The sequence below is a fragment of the Simochromis diagramma genome, unplaced genomic scaffold, assembly GCF_900408965.1.
Source record: "Simochromis diagramma unplaced genomic scaffold, fSimDia1.1 OVJJ01000205.1, whole genome shotgun sequence".
In the NCBI taxonomy this organism is placed as follows: Eukaryota; Metazoa; Chordata; class Actinopteri; order Cichliformes; family Cichlidae; genus Simochromis; species Simochromis diagramma.
In genome coordinates, this window is record NW_024386782.1 from 7,395,262 (window position 1) to 7,415,942 (window position 20,681).

At 39.7% G+C, this 20,681-nt stretch overlaps 1 protein-coding gene across 21 annotated transcripts in view; it reads right to left on the reverse strand.

The window, feature by feature from the left end:
- The window catches only part of obscnb (obscurin, cytoskeletal calmodulin and titin-interacting RhoGEF b), a 76,357-nt gene that overhangs the window by 33,849 nt on the left and 21,827 nt on the right, over window positions 1-20,681 (reverse strand). For 11 of the 21 annotated variants that reach the window (XM_040019802.1, XM_040019936.1, XM_040019883.1 and 8 more), the window contains 35 exons: window positions 20,407-20,673; window positions 20,191-20,297; window positions 19,275-19,443; window positions 18,050-18,325; window positions 17,682-17,963; window positions 17,142-17,417; window positions 16,768-17,049; window positions 16,401-16,676; window positions 16,027-16,308; window positions 14,430-14,711; window positions 13,968-14,243; window positions 13,612-13,884; window positions 13,253-13,519; window positions 12,901-13,170; window positions 12,550-12,816; window positions 12,146-12,412; window positions 11,945-12,057; window positions 11,714-11,867; window positions 11,456-11,617; window positions 11,226-11,330; window positions 8,796-9,062; window positions 6,963-7,232; window positions 6,589-6,855; window positions 5,859-6,125; window positions 5,502-5,768; window positions 5,142-5,411; window positions 4,793-5,062; window positions 3,986-4,252; window positions 2,962-3,228; window positions 2,556-2,822; window positions 2,140-2,406; window positions 1,711-1,977; window positions 1,282-1,548; window positions 500-565; window positions 163-225 (listed from right to left, as the gene is read on the reverse strand). In XM_040019802.1, coding sequence (XP_039875736.1) covers window positions 163-225; window positions 500-565; window positions 1,282-1,548; window positions 1,711-1,977; window positions 2,140-2,406; window positions 2,556-2,822; window positions 2,962-3,228; window positions 3,986-4,252; window positions 4,793-5,062; window positions 5,142-5,411; window positions 5,502-5,768; window positions 5,859-6,125; window positions 6,589-6,855; window positions 6,963-7,232; window positions 8,796-9,062; window positions 11,226-11,330; window positions 11,456-11,617; window positions 11,714-11,867; window positions 11,945-12,057; window positions 12,146-12,412; window positions 12,550-12,816; window positions 12,901-13,170; window positions 13,253-13,519; window positions 13,612-13,884; window positions 13,968-14,243; window positions 14,430-14,711; window positions 16,027-16,308; window positions 16,401-16,676; window positions 16,768-17,049; window positions 17,142-17,417; window positions 17,682-17,963; window positions 18,050-18,325; window positions 19,275-19,443; window positions 20,191-20,297; window positions 20,407-20,673 — 8,262 coding nt within the window. The remainder of the gene's footprint in view (window positions 1-162; window positions 226-499; window positions 566-1,281; window positions 1,549-1,710; window positions 1,978-2,139; window positions 2,407-2,555; window positions 2,823-2,961; window positions 3,229-3,985; window positions 4,253-4,792; window positions 5,063-5,141; window positions 5,412-5,501; window positions 5,769-5,858; window positions 6,126-6,588; window positions 6,856-6,962; window positions 7,233-8,795; window positions 9,063-11,225; window positions 11,331-11,455; window positions 11,618-11,713; window positions 11,868-11,944; window positions 12,058-12,145; window positions 12,413-12,549; window positions 12,817-12,900; window positions 13,171-13,252; window positions 13,520-13,611; window positions 13,885-13,967; window positions 14,244-14,429; window positions 14,712-16,026; window positions 16,309-16,400; window positions 16,677-16,767; window positions 17,050-17,141; window positions 17,418-17,681; window positions 17,964-18,049; window positions 18,326-19,274; window positions 19,444-20,190; window positions 20,298-20,406; window positions 20,674-20,681) is intronic. The other 10 variants (XM_040019954.1, XM_040019901.1, XM_040019867.1 and 7 more) reach the window with 6 other exon arrangements.

Sequence of the window (20,681 nt, forward strand, 5' to 3'; positions counted from 1 at the left end):
AAAGGAAGCAGCCAAACACAGAGGTACAAAGTCCCTAATGGCTTCATTTACTTAATTTGTGACTCCTTTCAACAAAGAGCTGCAGTGCATACACTGATTCACTGCAAAGGCACAATGGAAACAAGATAAACCAGCAAACAAGTCGAGACTATTGAAAATTACCTTCTACCATCTCATTTATCTCTTGCCTCTTGTGCTTGTCTTTAGCAGCTACAGACAGAGATTCTGAAATATAAATATGATATAGATATTACGCATTGTAGCCTTAAGGGAAAGAGACCTAAATACTCTATTGTAAGACAGAAGGAATATTCGATACAGCCAAAATCTAGGAAACAGCATACTGACAAATATATCTATCATGCATTTTACAGGCCACAGCATACAGGTACAATTTAAAGGAGGATTGCAGATGGCAGCGCAGAGGCCATTATCAAGCTTATACAGGGCAACATAACACTGACAGTTATGTTATTACATCACCATCATCCTTTCATACCTTTTTCTTTGGTTTCCTGCCTCTTAGATTCTGTAGCAGCTGAAGGAGGAGCTGCCAGCTTCACAGCTGAGAGGAAATAATTTTGTTTCAGATCGCTGTACTTCACCAATATATCAATTGAAAACTATCATCTGACAAAAGGGAGTTTCAGGAATGATTAGACCCCATAAAACAGAGCCAATAACTGCAATATAACACGACAGAACAGATCAGATGAAATGTAGACAAGAGAGGTTTATAGACCAACATAAATATAAGATTCAGTGCCAAGACTACCACCGATGAAAACAACCAAAACTCACAAAAATGCAGCAACAAGTAAGGCTGCCTGAAATAGGTGAAGTGAAAAAGAAGAAGCAGTGAAATCTTCAAGGAAAAGTCAGACTGTCAAAACGCAGGTACACTGCAGAAAAGCAATTCAGACGAAGACTGGTTTCAACCTGATGATGCACTAAAATGTGACAGATAGAGTAACACCCACATGAATGACATTTCATTATCCATCAGAGACAGAACAACTAAATAAACAGACAGTCGGAGAAATTTCAAAGCAGAAGCAAGTGCCACAGTACAAGCGCTTCAGTTGAGATAAAATCAGTCAAATATAAGACAATCATCCATGCGGTTTAATCCAGGTATTATCATTGCATTTAAATGTAAACACAACAGCTGTAGTGACAAAAAAAGTTAAGGAGTCTGAAAAAACAAAAGGTGAGAACTGTTACTGTATTACAAAGAAAATTTGATATACTTTAAATACAGATTTAAATCACAAATCCTACCCTTGATATTGAGACTTGCTGTGGTCTTCTGGTCTCCACACACACAGCTGTAGTCTCCACTGTCTTCAGGCACCACTTTTTCTATCACAAGTTCATTCATTGAGGCCTTCTGCTTCATCTGGTACCTCTCCCCAGACTTCAGGACCTGTGTTCCTTTCTTCCACTCTACTGGGACTCCAGCTTTAGAGAGCTCACAGCGCAAAGTAACACTGCCTCCCTCCTCGGCCTGCTGACTCTCCAGCTTCTGTTTGAAGGTGACTGGTTGGGCTGAGCATTTATTAGTGGGTTAGTAATCAGTGGCAGGGCATTACAGAAAACATAAATATCACATAACAAAAATACAAAATAACAAAGTGAGAAACAAGGATCCACAAGAACATGCAAATTTGAATCCACTGCACCAACTAACTGTGAAATTCCTTTTCCTACCCTTTATGCTAAGGCTGGCTGTGGTCTTCTGGTCTCCACACACACAGCTGTAGTCTCCACTGTCTTCAGGCAACATCTTCTTGATTACGAGTTCATTCACAGAGGACTTCTGCTTCATCTGGTACTTTTCTCCAGACTTCAGGACCTGCGTTCCTTTCTTCCACTCTACTGGGACTCCAGCTTTAGAGAGCTCACAGCGCAGAATAATGTCAGCTCCCTCCTCGGCCTGCTGGCTCTCCAGCTTCTGTTTGAAGGTCACTGGTTGGGCTGAGCATTTATTGGTTCATTTCCAGTCAGTGATATGTCATGACATAAAATACAAATATACAAATAAAAATAAAATACAACTATTAAATAACAAATACTGAGAAACCAATGGCATGCTGACATAAACTATATGGAATAACTCTGTGAAAATCCTCTTCCTACCCTTGATATTGAGACTTGCTGTGGTCTTCTGGTCTCCACACACACAGCTGTAGTCTCCACTGTCTTCAGGCACCACTTTTTCTATCACAAGTTCATTCATTGAGGCCTTCTGCTTCATCTTGTACCTCTCCCCAGACTTCAGGACCTGCGTGCCCTTCCTCCACTCTACTGGGACTCCAACCTTAGAGAGCTCACAGCGCAAAGTAACACTGCCTCCCTCCTCGACCTCCAGGCTCTCCAGCTTCTGTTTGAAGGTGACTGGTTTGGCTGAACATTTATTAGCAGATTAGAAAACAGTGCCAGTGTTTTACATAGAACATAAAAATACACACGAAAGATTCTGAGAAACACTGATTTGCAGTAACATGCAAACATAAAAACACTTTGCTGACTAACTGTGAAAATCCCCTTCCTACCCTTTATGCTAAGGCTAGCTGTGGTCTTCTGGTCTCCACACACACAGCTGTAGTCTCCACTGTCTTCAGACAACACCTTCTTGATTACGAGTTCATTAACAGAGGCCTTCTGCTTCATCTGGTACTTTTCTCCAGACTTCAGGACCTGCGTTCCTTTCTTCCACTCTACTGGGACTCCAGCTTTAGAGAGCTCACAGCGCAGAATAATGTCAGCTCCCTCCTCGGCTTGCTGGCTCTCCAGCTTCTGCGTGAAGTTTGGTGGCAATGCTGCACAAGCATGTTTTCATTACTCATCACAATTAGGTCATACAAACAGTTTTAACAAGGCCACAGAATTGTGTCTCTTTGAAAATTCGCACACAAATGTTTCCAAAACTATGCTGGAAAAAACATCATGAATCCATACCAGTGACTTTCAAGGCTGCAAATGTCTTCTCGTCCCCGCATATGCATGTATACGCTCCACTATCTTCTATCTTCAAACTCAGAATCTGAAGTATACAAGAGCCCTCTGCCTGCTTCATGTCATACTTCTCTCCTGGTTTGAGAATTTCAGAGTCTTTTTTCCACTGAACGACAGCTGCAGGTTTTGATAGCTCACAGCGAAGTGTCACACTCTCCCCTTCTTTTTTCTCCTGGTTTTTGAGCTTCTCAATAAAAGTGGCGGGCAGGGCTAAAACAAAATGGAAAATTACTTTGAGTTTTGTTGGGTTGTAAAGAAGAATGAATAATGGGAAGCTAGGACGGCGGATGGAGTTGAGGTGCTCCAGTTGTCCAACATTAGTCTTTGGAACAGTGCAGCTGATTCTGAACAGTGGATTAAAATCTAGGAGCAAAACCCAAACTTTACTGCACTAAAAAAATTTAAATTCTTAAATGAAAGGAGAATAATCCAATGAATTTGGGCAATGGTCACTCAGAAACGCCAATGCATGCTCATGAATGTCATTCACAGTTTGTGGATGTACAGACAATACCTCAAACACACATATACCAGACAAAGATATGAACGCCACGTAACACAAAAGCAAAGAATTCCTTGCAGTAACCTAAATACTGCAAATGACTGAAAACTGCAAGAAAAACACAGTAGAACTGTATAAATACATAAAGATAAAAATCCACAAGCTTGTAAACTCCTTGGATGGTATCAGCTGGTTTGGTACCAAAGTTGTTTGCATATGCGCTCTGATCTCCTGTGACTCCTCTTGAGTGACAGAGTGGACTTCCAAGGGTACAACACAATGTAACCACTGTCCGTATGTTTTGAGAACAAAATGTAAAATTGTGATTTTTGGATTCAATTTATTAAAAAAATAAAATAAAATCTCAAAATTAAAAGAAAACTTAGCTCAAACCTTTCTGCAGTGTAGTAAGATGTAAGTAAGAACAAAACGTTGTCTCACCTTCATTCATGCTAAAGTTCTCACCTTTAACGGTCACCTTGGCCATGCTCTTGGCAGTGCCTACGTCACAAGTGTAGATATCAGTATCGTTCTCCTCCAGTTGTTTGATCGTGAGAGTTAAGACGCCATCTTTCTGAGACATCTCATATCGCCTTCCAGCCTTGAGCTCTGTGTGACCTTTAAGCCATACAACCGTGGATGGGATTTGTTCCGTCGTGCATTGCAGAGTCACGGAGCCCTTCTCGTCTGCTTCACTGTCCTTTAGCGTTTTAGTGAATTTATGGATTGGCTCTGCAAAAAGGAAACTTCGCTGTGACAATGTTTGCCACAGAATGAAACTACGGCACTAATCTATAGTTTAATTTTTTTTTAAAAAGACTCCAGAACATATTCTATGTCTAGCAAATATTTCAACTTGGAATATCATTACTAATTCCTGCACCTATACACACCTGAGCTGGCATACTGGAGAAAATGTAGAATGATTTTCTGCGTTAAACAGATTAAGTTTTCATGTAATGAAATGTGCTATATAAATACAATTGTCATTTTATCTTTACATGCCTTTACCAGGGATATTTTCCAGATGAATTAAATCATCATCACAAATACTTTTTAAAGGTCCTCTTGCCAGCTAGTATAAAAGCCACCACTAGGTGCTGCCTCCAGAAGGACTGACCCACAATCACCTTTGTGTTACTTTACGTATGTGTGTGGTGTTTATTTGCTTGTGTGTGGAAAATCGAAACACAACGTAGAATAATCGTATCCCATCAAAGCTGAACTGTGAAATTAGACCAAGGCAATTTTTGAGTTTTCTTAGAGTCTTACCCTTGATTTCTAGCTTAGCTCTGGTGGTTGCACCTCCAATAACTTCACAGCTATACTCTCCAGAGTCTTGAGCAGACACATTATGGATGGTCAGTTTCATGACTCTATCTTGCTGGCTGAGCTCATATTTCTGGCTCTTTTTGATGGCTTTACCATCCTTGGCCCACTTTACAGCAAAACTAGCCTGTGTCACCTCACAAGTAAAAACAGCATCTTCCCCTTGAATGACACGAATATTCTGCAGTCCTTTTGATACAGATGAAGCTTTACCTGCAACATAAGAGGATAAATGTTTGTTTTATGATTTGAATCATTGCCAAAGCCTCTTAAAGACTGATATCAAGCTTACCTTCAACTGTCAATGTTGCTTTGGAGCTCAAGTCTTTGATACTGAAGACTACCTCACCAGCATCAGCAGGGGAGACATCTTTAATAGTGAGCATGTATTTGCGTCCTTTGGTGGAGATGCTAAAGCGGCCTCTGTTTGTAACAGCTTGGCCATTGACAGTCCAGGAGCACTCATCTGTGCTCTCACGAGACAGGATGCACTCAAAGCTGCATGTCTCTCCCTCATTCACTTCAACTGATTTCAGCCATTTAGTTATTCCAATACCAATTTCTATGATAGAAACCAAATTGTGTATAAGTTAACTGTATATACGAAAAGCAGTGTGTACAAATAAATATACAAAATGATAGAAAAACACACCTCTGACCGTAACCTTTGCCTTGGATACCTCAGTGCCAAGGTCACAGCTGTACTCCCCAGCGTCGTCTTTGGTGGCATCCTTGATGATCAGGCCCAAAGACTTGCCTGTGTGAAGGAGCTCATATTTTGGCCCAGATTTTAAGACTTTACCCTCTTTTCTCCATGTGGGGGAAACTCTTGGCTTGGATGCCTCACATGCCAGAGTGATCATGCCTTTCTCTTCTCCAATAACATCATCTAGTGACTTGAGGAACACAGCGCGCTTCTCTGCAGAAAGTAAAACAGTGATTGAGGGATAAATAAAAGCCTCATTTGTGAAATATCAAATAACTCTGGAACTGCATTTAATGCTCTCACCTTTAACCTTGAGTGTGACAGACTCTTTGACCTTGCGGACTTGAAAGGTGATTGTTCCTCCATCTTGAGGTGCCAGGTTCTTCAGTGTCAGCTTGTGAACCTTCCCCTCATGAGCGATGGTGTTAACTTCATTTGTGAAGAGCACCTTGTCATTCAGAAGCCACTGAGCTTCTTCATCAGCGTAGTTAATCTCACAGGTGAATACCGCATCGCTGTCTTCATCGACTTCTGTATTGGCCAAGTGCTTGGCGATTTTGATTTCACGCACTAGGCAGATGAATCGGGACAGCAGTTTCAGTTTGAAAAGAAATCACAAAATATTTCAAATCAGTTGTTTATGCCAGGGGAACTCTGTGATATTCAAACAGACTGTATAAAAGATGGATGTAGCTTCTCGATCTGAAATAAAAAGCAAACGTGGAAGTGCTGCATTTATTTTATTGGTTGCAAAGAGACTTCTGCTTGGATAAAAGTCTTTTGAGAATGATATTAGAATGACACTAATATCAATATTAACTATTATTGAAAATCTTTAGCCAAAGAGCGTGCAATGTCCTCGGTTTCTCAGTCAGATTCTCACATCTGGTTTCAAGGAACCAAAATGGATGGTGATAGTGAAAACACTGAGCTCGAGGCTTCACAATGGGGAACTAATAGGTGGCTGACGTCACGGTGGCTTCATCCATATTTTAAACACAGTCTTTTGACAATTTAAAGTTGAAAAACGTACCTTCAACAGTAAGTGTGCCTTTGGTCTCAGCAGGTCCAGACTGACAGCGGTACTCTCCACTGTCCTCCTCAGTCAGCCTGTGAATGGTAATTTGGGCACGTGTACCATCTTGCTTGATGTTGTACTTGTCTGAAGCTGCCAGAGGTACTCGACCTTTGAACCAGTTAACCTCTTTGGGTGGAGCAGAGAACTTGCAGCTGAGTATGGCTGAACTTTTCTCCTTCGCCTTAACATCTTTAACGGCTTCTGCAATCTCAAGAGGGCGCTCTGAATGTGAGCAACAATGACTGATTAGACTCAGCTCAAATCTAATGGAAGTTTTCTGTGTATACATACAGAATTTTCTGTGTGAACACAACACTGAAAACTCTCACCTTTAACTGTGAGCTGGGCTAAAGATTTGCTCTTCCCAGCTGTAAACTGTACAGCTCCCGTCATTGATGCTTTAGTCTTTTTGAAAGTGAGACGGTGCATCGTGCCTTCTTTCTCCATTTCGACATCAGGCCCCTCCTGCAGAGCAACTCCATTCAAAGTCCATACAGGAGGTTTCACCAGTTCCATACTGATTTCCACTTCAAAAACAGCTGCAAAGGGTTCTGTGACTTCTACTGGACTAAGTTCCCGCACTATGCTGATGGACTGCTCTGGAGGGATCATAAAAAGAGAATGGATCAGTGAAAAGAATTTATCAACTGCAAATACTTCACATTCTTTCCCAGGGATTAAGAAATGACATCCATTTTTTGCATGAAAGTCATTTTACAAGAACTAAAGCGGGGGTGTCAAACATAAAGTCCAGGGGCCAGAATCAGCACCACGAAGACTCCAATCCAGCCCGTTGTTTAACATTGGAAAATGTAAAGAAGGATTGTATGTATGTTTTACAGTGTTTCCAGTTGACAAAGACCTCCCTGGTGGCAACAAAGTAATTAAACAATAGAAATTATGTAATGTTACACATTTACTTACAATTTTAAGCCCAAAGAGTCGTGCTGACAGATTTATTTCATTTACTACAACAGCATGTCTATATCATGTAGAAAAACTGAGACATACTGTTGAAATTGTGCTTCTTTTTTATATTAAGATTATCTCATTGCTTAAATTTGTAGTTAATGTTCAATGAACTAAAAATTGAGGCCAACCCTGAGGCCACACTTAACAAGTGTAGCTTTAGATTGATGGAATTTAAGGTTGATAAGGATATCTGAGAGTTCAAAGGTCAAAACAAAATATAAGCAAACAATCTTGATAGGGATCCCTCAGATTTGTACTGTTTTATTGCTTGTTTATTTTTTAAACTTCACATTGAGAGATATGTTTGATGTGCAAATACATAACTTCATCAATATTCTCCCCAGACACGATTTGTTTATAGTATGTTCTCGTGATGCTTTCTGATGTATTCACCGTTAGGATTTATTGGTCTAGCCCTACACATTGTTTACTTGACTTGCTAAAATATGCACAACCGTCTGGATGATCTATTAGCATGTGTAAACATTCATCAATGATATTCAAATATGATATGACAGTTTAATGACCTTACACATATGACTGCTTATATGCTTGCCCATATTTAATGAAGTTGATATGTGAATTTTTATTGCTATAGCTCATATAAGGGATTTATTTTTTTAAGGCTGTATGCAACTATTATCGCTACCAACTATTAGCAATGGGTTCGGAATTATAAATCTTACTTTATAGGATGGAAACACCACACATCATATGCAAAATAACTGTATTTAAGTATAAGACTTTCATTTATCCAGAGCAACGCATCTTCATACAGTGTATGAAGTCGTCCTGTGACTTCATACACTGTACCCCACACGGTGGTACATGCACAAAGGCCTTTTTTCTGTAATAACGGAAAATTCCCAACATAAAACTTCAACACATCAGCAAAACTAAAAACAGGTTGCACTAAAATTTAGTCACTCATTTAGATTAAGAAAAATCTTAAAATTTCAACCTCAATGTTAATTAATTTAGTAGGTCAGGCTTGTTATAGAACAACTGAGAGATAACATATTAACAACCTATTATACACATATTTCCCATTAGTACACTATTTCAGATTGGCATACACCTCATTGAATTGGACACTGATGGCTTGTTTTCTGAGGATATAATGAGAAAGTATTTACATTTACAGTGGCAGTAAGTTTAAAATGAACTATTGTCACAATCCACTGCTTTACCTTCCACAAGCAGTTTACAGGATGTCTTGTCATCAGTGGCATCACAGGTATACGTGTCTTCATCCCCAGAGTCCACATCATTAACGGTGAGCTTTCGGTACAGGTCTTCGCTTTTGATCTCGTACTTCTTGCTGGGTTTGATCTCCGTCTTGTTCTTGAACCACTTCACCTTTGCGCTGGCACGTGACACTTGGCATTCAAGATGACCACGATGCTTATACATCGCTATCTTATCCCTGAGTCGCTTCACAAACTTCACAGGCAGCTCTACAGTAACAATAACACTTAATCAATGAAAACTATTATGTGTGCCGCAAAGGGACATCACTGCAAAGGGTTTGCCGGTGTCTATGCATAAGTTAAAGTAATTTCAGATGGTATATGAATTGTATTGCATATTAATGCTTTTGATGATACATTAATGCTTGCATTGAAATATAACATGTTTTGCAAAAGCTAAAGAAAAAGAAAGAGTATATAATGGCACTAACATAAAATTAGCCCATATATGCAAGTTACAGCAACTGATACAAAACTAGACAGCTATTCTCTTTCAGGATCAAATGATCTTTTCATACTAATCAGATGCACTAAATATCTTATCTTTATGGTGGCCCTGAGACACCAAACGGACCGCAACTTAAGAAAACACCAGCAATAACAAAAACGCTGCAAAAGCACACAAAACACAACGGAAATAGGAAAAAACAAAACAGAAATAGGAAAAAACAAAACAGAAATACGAAAAACGACAACGGAAATAGGAAAAAACAAAACAGAAATAGGAAAAAACAAAACAGAAACAGGAAAAAACAAAACAGAAATAGGAAAAAACAAAACAGAAATAGGAAAAAACAAAACAGAAATACGAAAAACGACAACGGAAATAGGAAAAAACAAAACAGAAATAGGAAAAAACAAAACAGAAATAGGAAAAATGACAATGGAAATAGGAAAAAACAAGGGAAGTGTTTCTGGGGAGACAATAACCCGACGGACCAGTTGCAGGAACCCAAAACATTGTAGGTGTGCTTTATCATGATTCATATAATACTGATGACAGATTTTTAGGCTAATAGTCAGGCTAACACACTTACCTTTCATCTTTCGTTTCCTCACAAAACCGATAGATCCTCCACATCTTTTAAGTGTCTCCCAGCGCAATTCTTAGCATATTTTGGTTGCTGCAACTGGTCCATCGGGTTATTGTCTCCCCAGAAACACTTTCCTTGTGCTTTTGGAAATCTGTTTTTTCCTATTTCCTTTGTCGTTTTTCCTATTTCCGTGCTTTTGCAGCATTTTTCTTATTGCTGGTGTTTTCTTAAGTTGCAGTCTGTTTGGCCTCTCAGGGCCACCGTACATCTTACTATAACACACAAAATCTGTTTGTTTGCCTACAAAATCCTCCTTCACAATCGATCAAAAAAAATTGGCACAAATGCATCTTAGGCCCCTTAAGTCTTATCTACACCACATATTGTTGATGTCATAATGTTGCCTAGGCTGGAGCCTATCATAGGTGTCATAGGGCAGGAGGCTATCCTGTAGGTTTGTCCCGGGGCTAACACGGAGAGATGGACAACCATTCACACCTGTGGGCACTTTAGAATCACCAGTTAACCCAATCCCACCAACTGCATGTCTTTGAACTGTGGGAGGAAGCCACAGAGAGAGCATGCAAACTCCACACAGAAAGCCCACGGCCAGGTGGTGGATTCAAACCCAGGACCTTCATGCCGTGAACTGCTCCGCTGTGCTGCCCTAACAATATCTAATTTACAACCACAAAACATATATTATGGTGCCAGCATGTTGCCAAGAAATCACATAGCAATAGACTAAAACACTGGTGAAACAATACTGCATTGTGGGTACAAGTAATCTGTTTCACAATTAAATCACATTCTTGTACTGCTGGAGATTTTGAGATCCAATCTTCATAAGCCATCACACATTAAAAACAAAAAGAATGCTTTTCCTCTGGAATAAAATTATAAAACTGTAAAGCTGTGCTGTTGTTGAGTGCTCATTTTGCCATCAAGCTTCAATGAGGAGTGACAATGTGAATGTGAAGTTGCAAATGGATTTTATATCTTACCAATATAAAGAATAAATATATGCAGAATGGCACAATGTGATGACTCTCTTAGAATGATACTTCCTCAAGTTTTATTGTTTGTATCAGTAAATGATGTGGACGCATTCTGGGAGAATAACCGACTAACAGAAGTCAAGCTGTTCATCAAATTTAAACGTGTGTTTTATTGTTTGCAATTTTCTAAGAGCTCTTAACACAGTGAGAAGAAATAATCCATTTGCAGCCACACTGAACATCGCGGTGTGTAACAGCATTGGACTGATAAGCTATTACCATGCAACCATGCATTCAGTGTTATGTGATTTTAGTGCACAGAACACATATTCGTTTACCTTTCACTTTAAGTTTAGCAGTTGAAGATGCTTTCTCAGCTGTAAACTTAATTTCACCCATATCTTCTGGGGTAGCAGACTTGAAAAGCAGCACATAAGTTCTGCCTGGAATTAGAAACAGACATCATCGTGAAAACATCCTTGTTATTCCCAATCTTCATTAAGGCAAATCCTGTAGCACTACATGCTTAGCTTAATTAAAATGGTTTTCCAATTTCTTGAGGCCTTACCCTCTTGCCTCATCTTTATGTTGTCAGTGGCTTTGAGTTTTGTGTTTCCTTTGTACCACTGGCACTCCACTTCATCGTGTGAGATTTCACAGACAAATTTAGCACTCTCCTTCTCCATTACCTCCAGATCTTCCAGCTTCTTAATGATCTTGATATCTCTGGCTGCAGGAAAAAGAGGCCAAGTACAGAAAACTTTACTGAACCTAGATTAATTGTACCTTACTGATTTCCTTACTTTGTTGCATAATTAGTAATTACCATGAACAGTGAGCTTGGCGGAGGTGTTATCATCAGTAGTACGGCAGATGTACGTGCCTCCATCTTCAGGGGAGCATTTGTTGATGGCCAAAGTGCGCTTTTGGCCCAATGAATGAATAGCAAAGTTCTTTCCCGGTTTTAGTTCCACCTCATCCTGCAGATTCGGTGTTATTCAAAATGTTACATGTGTACTGCACACATTTAAATCAGCAGACAGTAATAATTTCTCACCTTGAACCATCTAACATCTGCATTCGCTCTGGACACTTCACATTCAAACATAACCTTCTCCTTCTCAGGAACACTCATATCCATAATAGGTTTGGAGATCATAGCAGGAGCTTCTGTAGAATCAGCACATTAGACTTTTTTTAGACTGGATTTTTTTAGGAAACCTAGACCTCATCAGGACAAACTTGAGCCCACCGTTACCTGTGATGATCAGTTTAGCTGAAGTATGCACTCCCTCTGCCTGGAAGGAAATCATTCCTGCATCCCCCTGCTTGAGACTGGACAACGTCAGGATGTGCTTCTTTCCCAGAGCTGTGATATGGCAGTTTGGCCCTGACTTTAATTTGACCCTGTCTCTGTTCCAGGAGCCTTCAACATTGACCTGACTGAGTTCTACCTCAAGTGTTACTGTCTCTGTTTCACGTGCCTTGGTTTCTGTTAGACCCTTTATTACCTGGATCTTCTTCACTGAAGGGAAAAGGAAAAGAGTGTTAACACGTAGGACTGATTTTGTGATAACAAGCGCCATGACAATGACATTCTTCTTCTTGTATGATATGCACATCATATTCTGTATTTAAAACATTAATCTTGATGAGTCTTACTCTCCACGCTGAGCTTGGCCTGGGTCTTATCATCCAGAGTTTCGCAAGAGTAGATGCCACGGTCAGCATAAGTCACACTCTTGAAGACCAGAGCCTGCTTAGCTCCCTCTACCCAAATCTCCATGTTTCCTGCAGGTTGCAGCACTACACTGTTCTTCATCCACCTGACTTCATCCGATGCCTTACTGAGCTCCACTTCCATCCTCACTTCGCTTTGCTCCTCCACTGTCAGGTTTTCTAGCTTTTTCTTGAAAGTCACAGGTTCATCTGGAAGGGACACAAAGAATGTTAGATGGAAGTATGTGTTCATTTATATAAACAGTTAAACAATAATTCCCATTATTATCTTACGTTGCACTTGTAGAGTAGCTTTGCAGCTTTTGCCTTCTGCATCAACACTTATCTCTCCTGCATCTTTCTGAGTGACTGAGGTGATGGTAAGTGAGTGGCTGCCACCACCTTGCTCAAGCTTATACTTCTGCCCAGAAACGATGGGGATACTGTTGTGGAACCATCTCACGCTGACGTCTGCTGGGCTGACGGCACACTTGAAAACGGCATCTTTTCGCTCCGTTGCAACCACGTTGTTCAGTTTGGTGACCAACCTCACTAATCTTGGTGCTGAAAGGAATAAAGCATAATTATATAAAAGAAAAGGCTTCCATCCTGGAAAGACGTTTTTTTAGTTAAACTAGTTAATTACCTTTAGAGGAGACTTTAGCAGATGTCTTGTCATTTCTACATTCACAGCTGTATTCTCCTTCATCTTCCTTAGTCATGCCAGTCACAGTGAGAATTCGCCTAGCACCATCTGCTCTGACACAGAACCTGCCTCCAGGTTTAATCTCACGGCCATTATGGTGCCATACAGCATCCCCTGAAGCTTGATTTAGTTCACAAATCAGGCTTAGTGTACCTCCCAGTTCCACTGTGGCAGGTTTCAAAGGGAGAACAAACTTCAAAGCTGAATCTGAGAAGAAAGCATGAGAGGGAAAAGTTCAAAGAAAAATCTTGCATCTGCAGATGCATGAGAGTTGTATTTAAGACTTTTCTATGACCTGCCTTTAACTTGAACTTTGAACTCCAGTTTATCATCCGCAGTTTGACAAGAGTACGTTCCACTGTCTTTCATTTCTGCAGATTTCACTATCAGGGTACGAGAAAGGCCCTCTTTTTTCATTTCATACTTGCTGCTCTCCTTGAGCTCCATGCCATCTCTAAACCATCTCACACTACCGCCCTCTGAGGTCAGTTCAGTGGATAAAACAATGCTTTCACTTGCTTGAACCACGCATGTATCCTTGACAGATTTCTTCTGGAACTTTATGGCTAAATCTAGAAAGAAGAACTTATTTTCAGTACTTTGTACAAATAAGTGGTAATCCATTGGCAACATGTTATATTTAAAATAAATTTACCTGTTAGCTGCAACTTAAATACCAGCTTCTCTGTTCCAGCCTCACACGTATATTCTCCAGCATCCTTTTTCTCCACTTTTTCTATCACCAGCTCACGAGTTTTGCCCTTAGACTCCATGTGGGCTCCTTTGCTGGAAGTCAGCAGCTTGCCATCCTTGTACCACTTTACCTCTGTCTTGGAATCTGAAACCTCACAACTAAGCGTGGCTCTCTGTGAGAGATAGGTTTTCACTTCCTTCTGGACTGACTCCATGTTAGAGAAGCCAGCTGGGGCTTCTGACCAGCAAATGGACAAAAAAAAAAAACATCAATCAATGTGAAATGCAAAAAAACTTTAAGCAACTATGACTCAACTTACTGGATACAAACGAGGCAATCTGGCAGAAATACTACACACCAAGACTATTTTAAAGCTCATTAACATACAGTAGGAAAGTACTAGAGACAACTTATTGAGCTTACCTAACACCTGTATCTTAAAGGGCAGCTTCTCAGACCCAGCCTCACAGATGTACTCCCCAGCATCCTTCTTATCCACACTGTTGATCACCAGCTGCCGACTCCTGCCTTTTGACTCTACATGAACTGTCTTGCTGGTGGTCAGAAGCTTGCCATCCTTGTACCATTTTACCTCTGTATTGATATCAGATACCTCACAGGTGAGAGTGGCTTTCTGAGAGAGAGTAGCTTTCACCTCCTTTTGGATAGACTCTTTGCTGGAGAAGGCAGACTTCACTTGGATCTCTGCAGAAATAACAGTGATTAATGTCATGGCAATGTAGCAAGTTTAAGTGTGATGTGAGATAAATATAACCTAGAAAATCAATTTTCATAGCAACAAAGTGGATAAATACATAGCAAAGCCAAAACCAGGGAACAATATTTAACAGCTAAAATCTAACGTGACCACAAAATATGCAAATATGTGAAAACATCTGCAATTCCACCAAACCAAAAACAAAAATTTCTAAATCTTTCATTGAGTTTCTGTTCCAGTTTTACTCAATTCAGGTGTCAGGAAAATAAACCTAAACAAAGATTTCATAAAGCATTTAAAAAAATCTCTATAAATGTATAAATCTATGTAAATGACGAGTCAGATCAGCTGATTGACTATAATGTCTAAATTACAATTTTCACAACCAAAGATTATTATAAGAGCATGATTATTGTCATGTTTTTTCTTTGTGTTCCAGTACTCTCCTTTTTCTTACAACGCCTTTACAATGCCCCACCTAAAAGCTCCAAACTTAGTGCCCACCAGCTTCAACTCATCTCCACTCAGAGCAACACAAAGAGCCTAGACAATCATCTGTCTTGCAACAGTTTTTTCTATAAATTCAACATTGATGTATGATGCTTGATGATTCAGGAGTCAGTGAGTTACTGTAATATTCACTTTTAATAGTTACTAAAATAACAGTAATGACAATAACTATTGCATAGTTTTTGTTATATAATTTGCATGTACTTCATTTTTAGGTGTTAAAACACTTAACCTGTATGTTACATCCCCAATTTTCACTTGCTTTTCACATATAACCTCCAGCATCTTTCTTCTCTACATTGTCAATCACCATTTAAGTAATCCTGCCCTTTGAATCCATGTGATCTGCTTTGCTGGGATTTGGCAGCTTGTCATCTTTTTACCATTTTACCATTTATCAACTATAATGGAGTAAGGTGACAGTACAATTACCTGTACAAAAACAACAGTTCAACTGAAAGCACAAAAAAACGCACAGCAAATGCATGATAACTCAGATAACCAGAACCTGGCAAATAACCAGCTAAAGATACCAGATCTTGTAACCAGAGACCAAAACATGGAGCTCAGCAGGTCATTTGAACAACATAACTCAATTTTCTACTCAAAGGCTGCAACAATTTTTTATCAAATTAAACCAAATACTACATCCCACAACTGAAGCAACCAACAATGTATTCAATGCAAACACAAAAACAATTTTTTGTGAAGAAGCCTTTGCATTAAACGATCTAAAATATGTTTTACACGTTACACTATATTATTATAAGTGTGACATCCATAGAGGCATACCTTGCACATGTATCTTAAAGGCCAGCTTTTCAGTCCCAGCCTCACAGATGTACTCTCCAGCATCCTTCTTCTCCACACTGTCAATCACCAGCTGGCGATTCTTGCCCTTTGACTCAGTATGGATTGTCCTGCTGGAACTCAGCAGCTTGCCATCCTTGTACCACTTCACTTCTGTCTTGTTATCAGATACCTCACAGCTTAGAACAGCTTTCTGTGACAGGGTGGCTTTTACCTCCTTTTGGATTGACTCCTTATTAGAGAAAGCTGACTGGACCTGTGTGTCTGAGGAGACCATGAATATGGATGATACATTTCTCTCTCTCTGCAGCACCTGCAAGCCCCATGAATCAAACCAGTTAGATCATTGCCCCTACCTGCCACCTGTAGTTTGAAGGCAAGCTTTTCAGTCCCAGCCTCACAGATGTACTCTCCAGCATCCTTCTTCTCCACACTGTCGATCACCAGCTGGCGATTCTTGCCCTTAGACTCTGTGTGGATAGTCTTGCTGGAGGACAGGAGCTTTCCATCTTTGTACCACTTCACCTCTGTCTTGGAATCAGAAACCTCACAGCTCAAAGTGGCCTTCTGGGACAAAGTGACTTTCACCTCCTTTTGTATAGAGTCCTTATTATAGAAGACTGATTGGGCCTCTGAACGAGGAGTCATGAAAGGAAAAAACATCAGATGATATTTATTCAAAATATAGAAACTAAGTAATGCTATGATTTCAAAAGATCTTACCTGCCACCTGTAGTTTGAAGGTGAGCTTTTCAGTTCCAGCCTCACAGATGTACTCTCCAGCATCCTTCTTCTCCACACTGTCAATCACCAGCTGACGATTCTTGCCCTTTGACTCAGTATGGATTGTCCTGCTGGAGCTCAGCAGCTTGGCATCCTTGTACCACTTCACTTCTGTCTTGTTATCAGATACCTCACAGCTTAGAACAGCTTTCTGTGACAGGGTGGCTTTTACCTCCTTTTGGATTGACTCCTTATTAGAGAAAGCTGACTGGACCTGTGTGTCTGAGGAGACCATGAATATGGATGATACATTTCTCTCTCTCTGCAGCACCTGCAAGCCCCATGAATCAAACCAGTTAGATCATTGCCCCTACCTGCCACCTGTAGTTTGAAGGCAAGCTTTTCAGTCCCAGCCTCACAGATGTACTCTCCAGCATCCTTCTTCTCCACACTGTCGATCACCAGCTGGCGATTCTTGGCCTTTGACTCAGTATGGATTGTCTTGGTGGAAGTCAGCAGCTTGCCATCCTTGTACCACTTCACCTCTGTCTTGGTATCGACCACCTCACAGCTCAACGTGGCTTTCTGGGAAAGCGTGGCTTTAACCTCCTTCTGAATAGACTCCTTGTTGATGAAAGCTGACTGGGAATCTGAGGGTAACACAAGTAAGAAGAGCAGTGCTGTCATAAGCTTTAAAATCACAGATGATTGGAATAATTTAGAGGCAAAATATGAAACACACACTTAGCGCTTGATAGGATGATATGATAAATCTAAATATGTATATTTTTGGCACTTCAAGATAGTGGATGGTTTAGATGATTAAATGTACACCATGAGCATTACTATGAATTTTATACATTTATAAAGATTAAAAATCTTTAGATATAAATGAATCAACCAGGCTGTCCCACCTGTGACAAATATCTTGAAGACTAGTTTGTCCCCTCCAGCTTCACAGGTATACTCTCCAGCATCACTCTTCTCCACCTTTTCAATCACCAGCTGGCGAGTGTTGCCTTTTGCTTCTGAGTATATGGTCCTACTGGATATCAACAGCTTGCCATCTTTGTACCATTTCACCTCTGTCTTGCTATCTGACACATTACAAGTAAGAGTTGCTTTTTGGGAGAGAGTGGCCTTCACTTCCTTTTGGACTGACTCTTTGTTGGAGAAGGCAGCTACAGCTGGAGTTTCTGTGAGGAAAAAAGAAGTTTCTGTGCCATCAAATACTCCCAAATCAACACAAAAAACCCAGCCTTGTGCCATCATGCAGTGTTACCTTTTATCTTAACCTGGAATGTGATTTTGTCAGCTGCTGTCTCACACGAATAATGTCCTTCATCAATCTTCTTGGCACTCTTGATAATGAGTTTCCTTTGAGTCCCTTTGGAGATGATGGTAGTTCTTTGGTCCTCAGTGATTTCCATTTGATCTTTTCTCCACACAACAGCAGCACTGGCAGATGAAACCTCACAGCTCAGCTCAAGATCTCCTTTGAGAGTCGATGACATTCCCATGGTACCTCTGGCTTTGTTTAGAAATTTGGCAGGTTCATCTTAGGGAGGGAAAAGCAATAAAAAGTTACCATGTGACTTATGTGTAATAATAAAATTAAATGTCTTTTTTAAAAGTTTGGTTGGATTGTTAACGCAGGAGCTCATGTTTAGGAAGAGGGTTGGCCACGGCCCAACCACTTCCAGCAACAGGGCCAGCCTGAGAAGCAGTTTCTTCTCAGGATTTATTTTCAATTAATTTAAAATAAACATTTAAATAAACAAAAAGACTAAACATGTTTTCCTTTCCTTTCTAATAAAGTAAAAGGAAGCAGTTATTAAATTATCATACATGAATTCCAGCCGATAGCAGCCACTTTACAGTGACCCGTTAAATATAAGAAAGCACATCACAGGTCAGAGGGTTGATCAGCAGAGGATGAAGAAACTGTCTTTAACTTTACTTTGAATTGTATAATGCTGTGGGTCCATATCATGTGACATGTGGATGTTGTTCTTGTGTTTTTATCAGATATTTACATTAGAAAAAACTCATCTAAAACATGTCACCTGTAATTAATGGATGTTTTTTTTTCTTGCATTTAAATTTTTTAGGCTTTCACATTTTTATGGGGGTTTTTTGTTTTTGTTTTTTTAATGGCAGGAATACTCTGGTAATGGGTTAGAGTGAGGATGAAGTCACTTAATGTGGAAATTCATTTACAGTTAAAAACAGAAAAATAAACAGAGAGCATACTTGAGTTAGAGCGGACCATTTCTGCCTCTTTTATTTTGTCCTTGAAAGCACGGGCAGTTTCTTTTGAGACAAGCTAATGAATAAGTTTGATGCCTCAAAGATAAAACCAATCAGAGCAGCTCACATTCCAGTAAATCATTTGAGGTGTTTTGCACCCTGAACCTAGTTCCTAATACAAAAATCCTCTCTGGAAAATCCTAATTGTGATTTGAAGCAATAAATGATGTAAAGTTAGCTGCAATTTTTACATATACCTTTAAGAGTGAGTTGCATGGACATCTTGTCATCAGGTAACACACAATCATAAATGCCCACATCTTCCTCAGTGACGTTGTGTACCATCAGGATCCTCTTGCGGTCATTAATCACATATTCATACTTTTTGCCCATTTTTAGCTCCCGTCCGTTCTTCGTCCAAACCACCTGAAGAAAGAAATACAGAAATGCTTTCCAAATTAAACAGGTTAGGATCACACAAACACATACATGTGCTATTAATGTTAACTGGAATTACTCAAACACAAAAGTGTCTCATTTACAGATTATTCAGAAAAGGGTGCACCAAGGGTGTAGCATTGGAGGACAAAGAACAAGGCGGTCACAGGAAATTTGAGTATTTAATGAAAAGTGAAAAGTTGTGTTACACAAGAGTTAAAACAGAATTTTGTGTTAGGTAAAATGAAAAAAATGTATACAGATGTAAAAGTTATAATCCTATTAAGTAATCTAACAGTGCACAAGTTGTATAGTCAAAATATAATTTGAGGTACCTAAAGTAAGCACATTAATCTTGTCGAATTTGAATCAAAAATATTGTAGAGTAGAAGCAGGAAGTAACACTACACAGAAGTGCTTAAATTAAAATACAAGTACATTAAACCAGTACTTAAGTAAATTACTCAAGTAAAGCTCTTTGTGTTTGTCAGGTCAATTCAATTTTATTTATACAGCGCCATATCACAACAGCAGCCGCCTCAAAGAGCTTTATATTGTAAGGTAGACCCTACAATAATAATATGTAGACGTAGAATTAGGATAATTAAATATCCTATTGACACATCTACAAAGCTCTTTCAAAAAGACGTTAAACGTTATATTAAAACAGCTGTTTTAATAGAGTCTGTAAAGGCAAAAACTAAAACAAATTATTTACATATTTCTATCACTAACCTGTGTGTCGTAATCTGACACCTCAACAGTCAGCTGAGCAGTGGCTTGGGCACTGCAGGTCACCACCTCTAGATGATCGGATTTGTTGGTGAACCTAACAGAAGGGGCTGAAAACAACGTGGCACTGTAAGAGGGTATTACTGATTGGAAGAAAAAAAAAACACACAAAAAAAAGACACAAATTAATAGGACTGAGGTCATTTCTCTAGTATGTACCTTTCACATTGAGGATGCAACTGCTTTGTGAGCCTCCACCCACAAACTTGACTTCAGTTCCATTCATTTCCATGGTCACAACTCGGATGAGCAATGTGTGTATGTTTTTTGACCTGGTGATGAGGTAGTCGGCTCCGCTGCGCAAAAGGCGTCCGTTTAGGGACCAGAAGCCTGAGCAAACAGCAGACAGCTCGACAGAGATGGTGAATTCCTCACCGGAGACTGCAGTGCTGTTAATCAGACCTTTTCTGATTTCTGCAGTGGGTTCTGAAAAG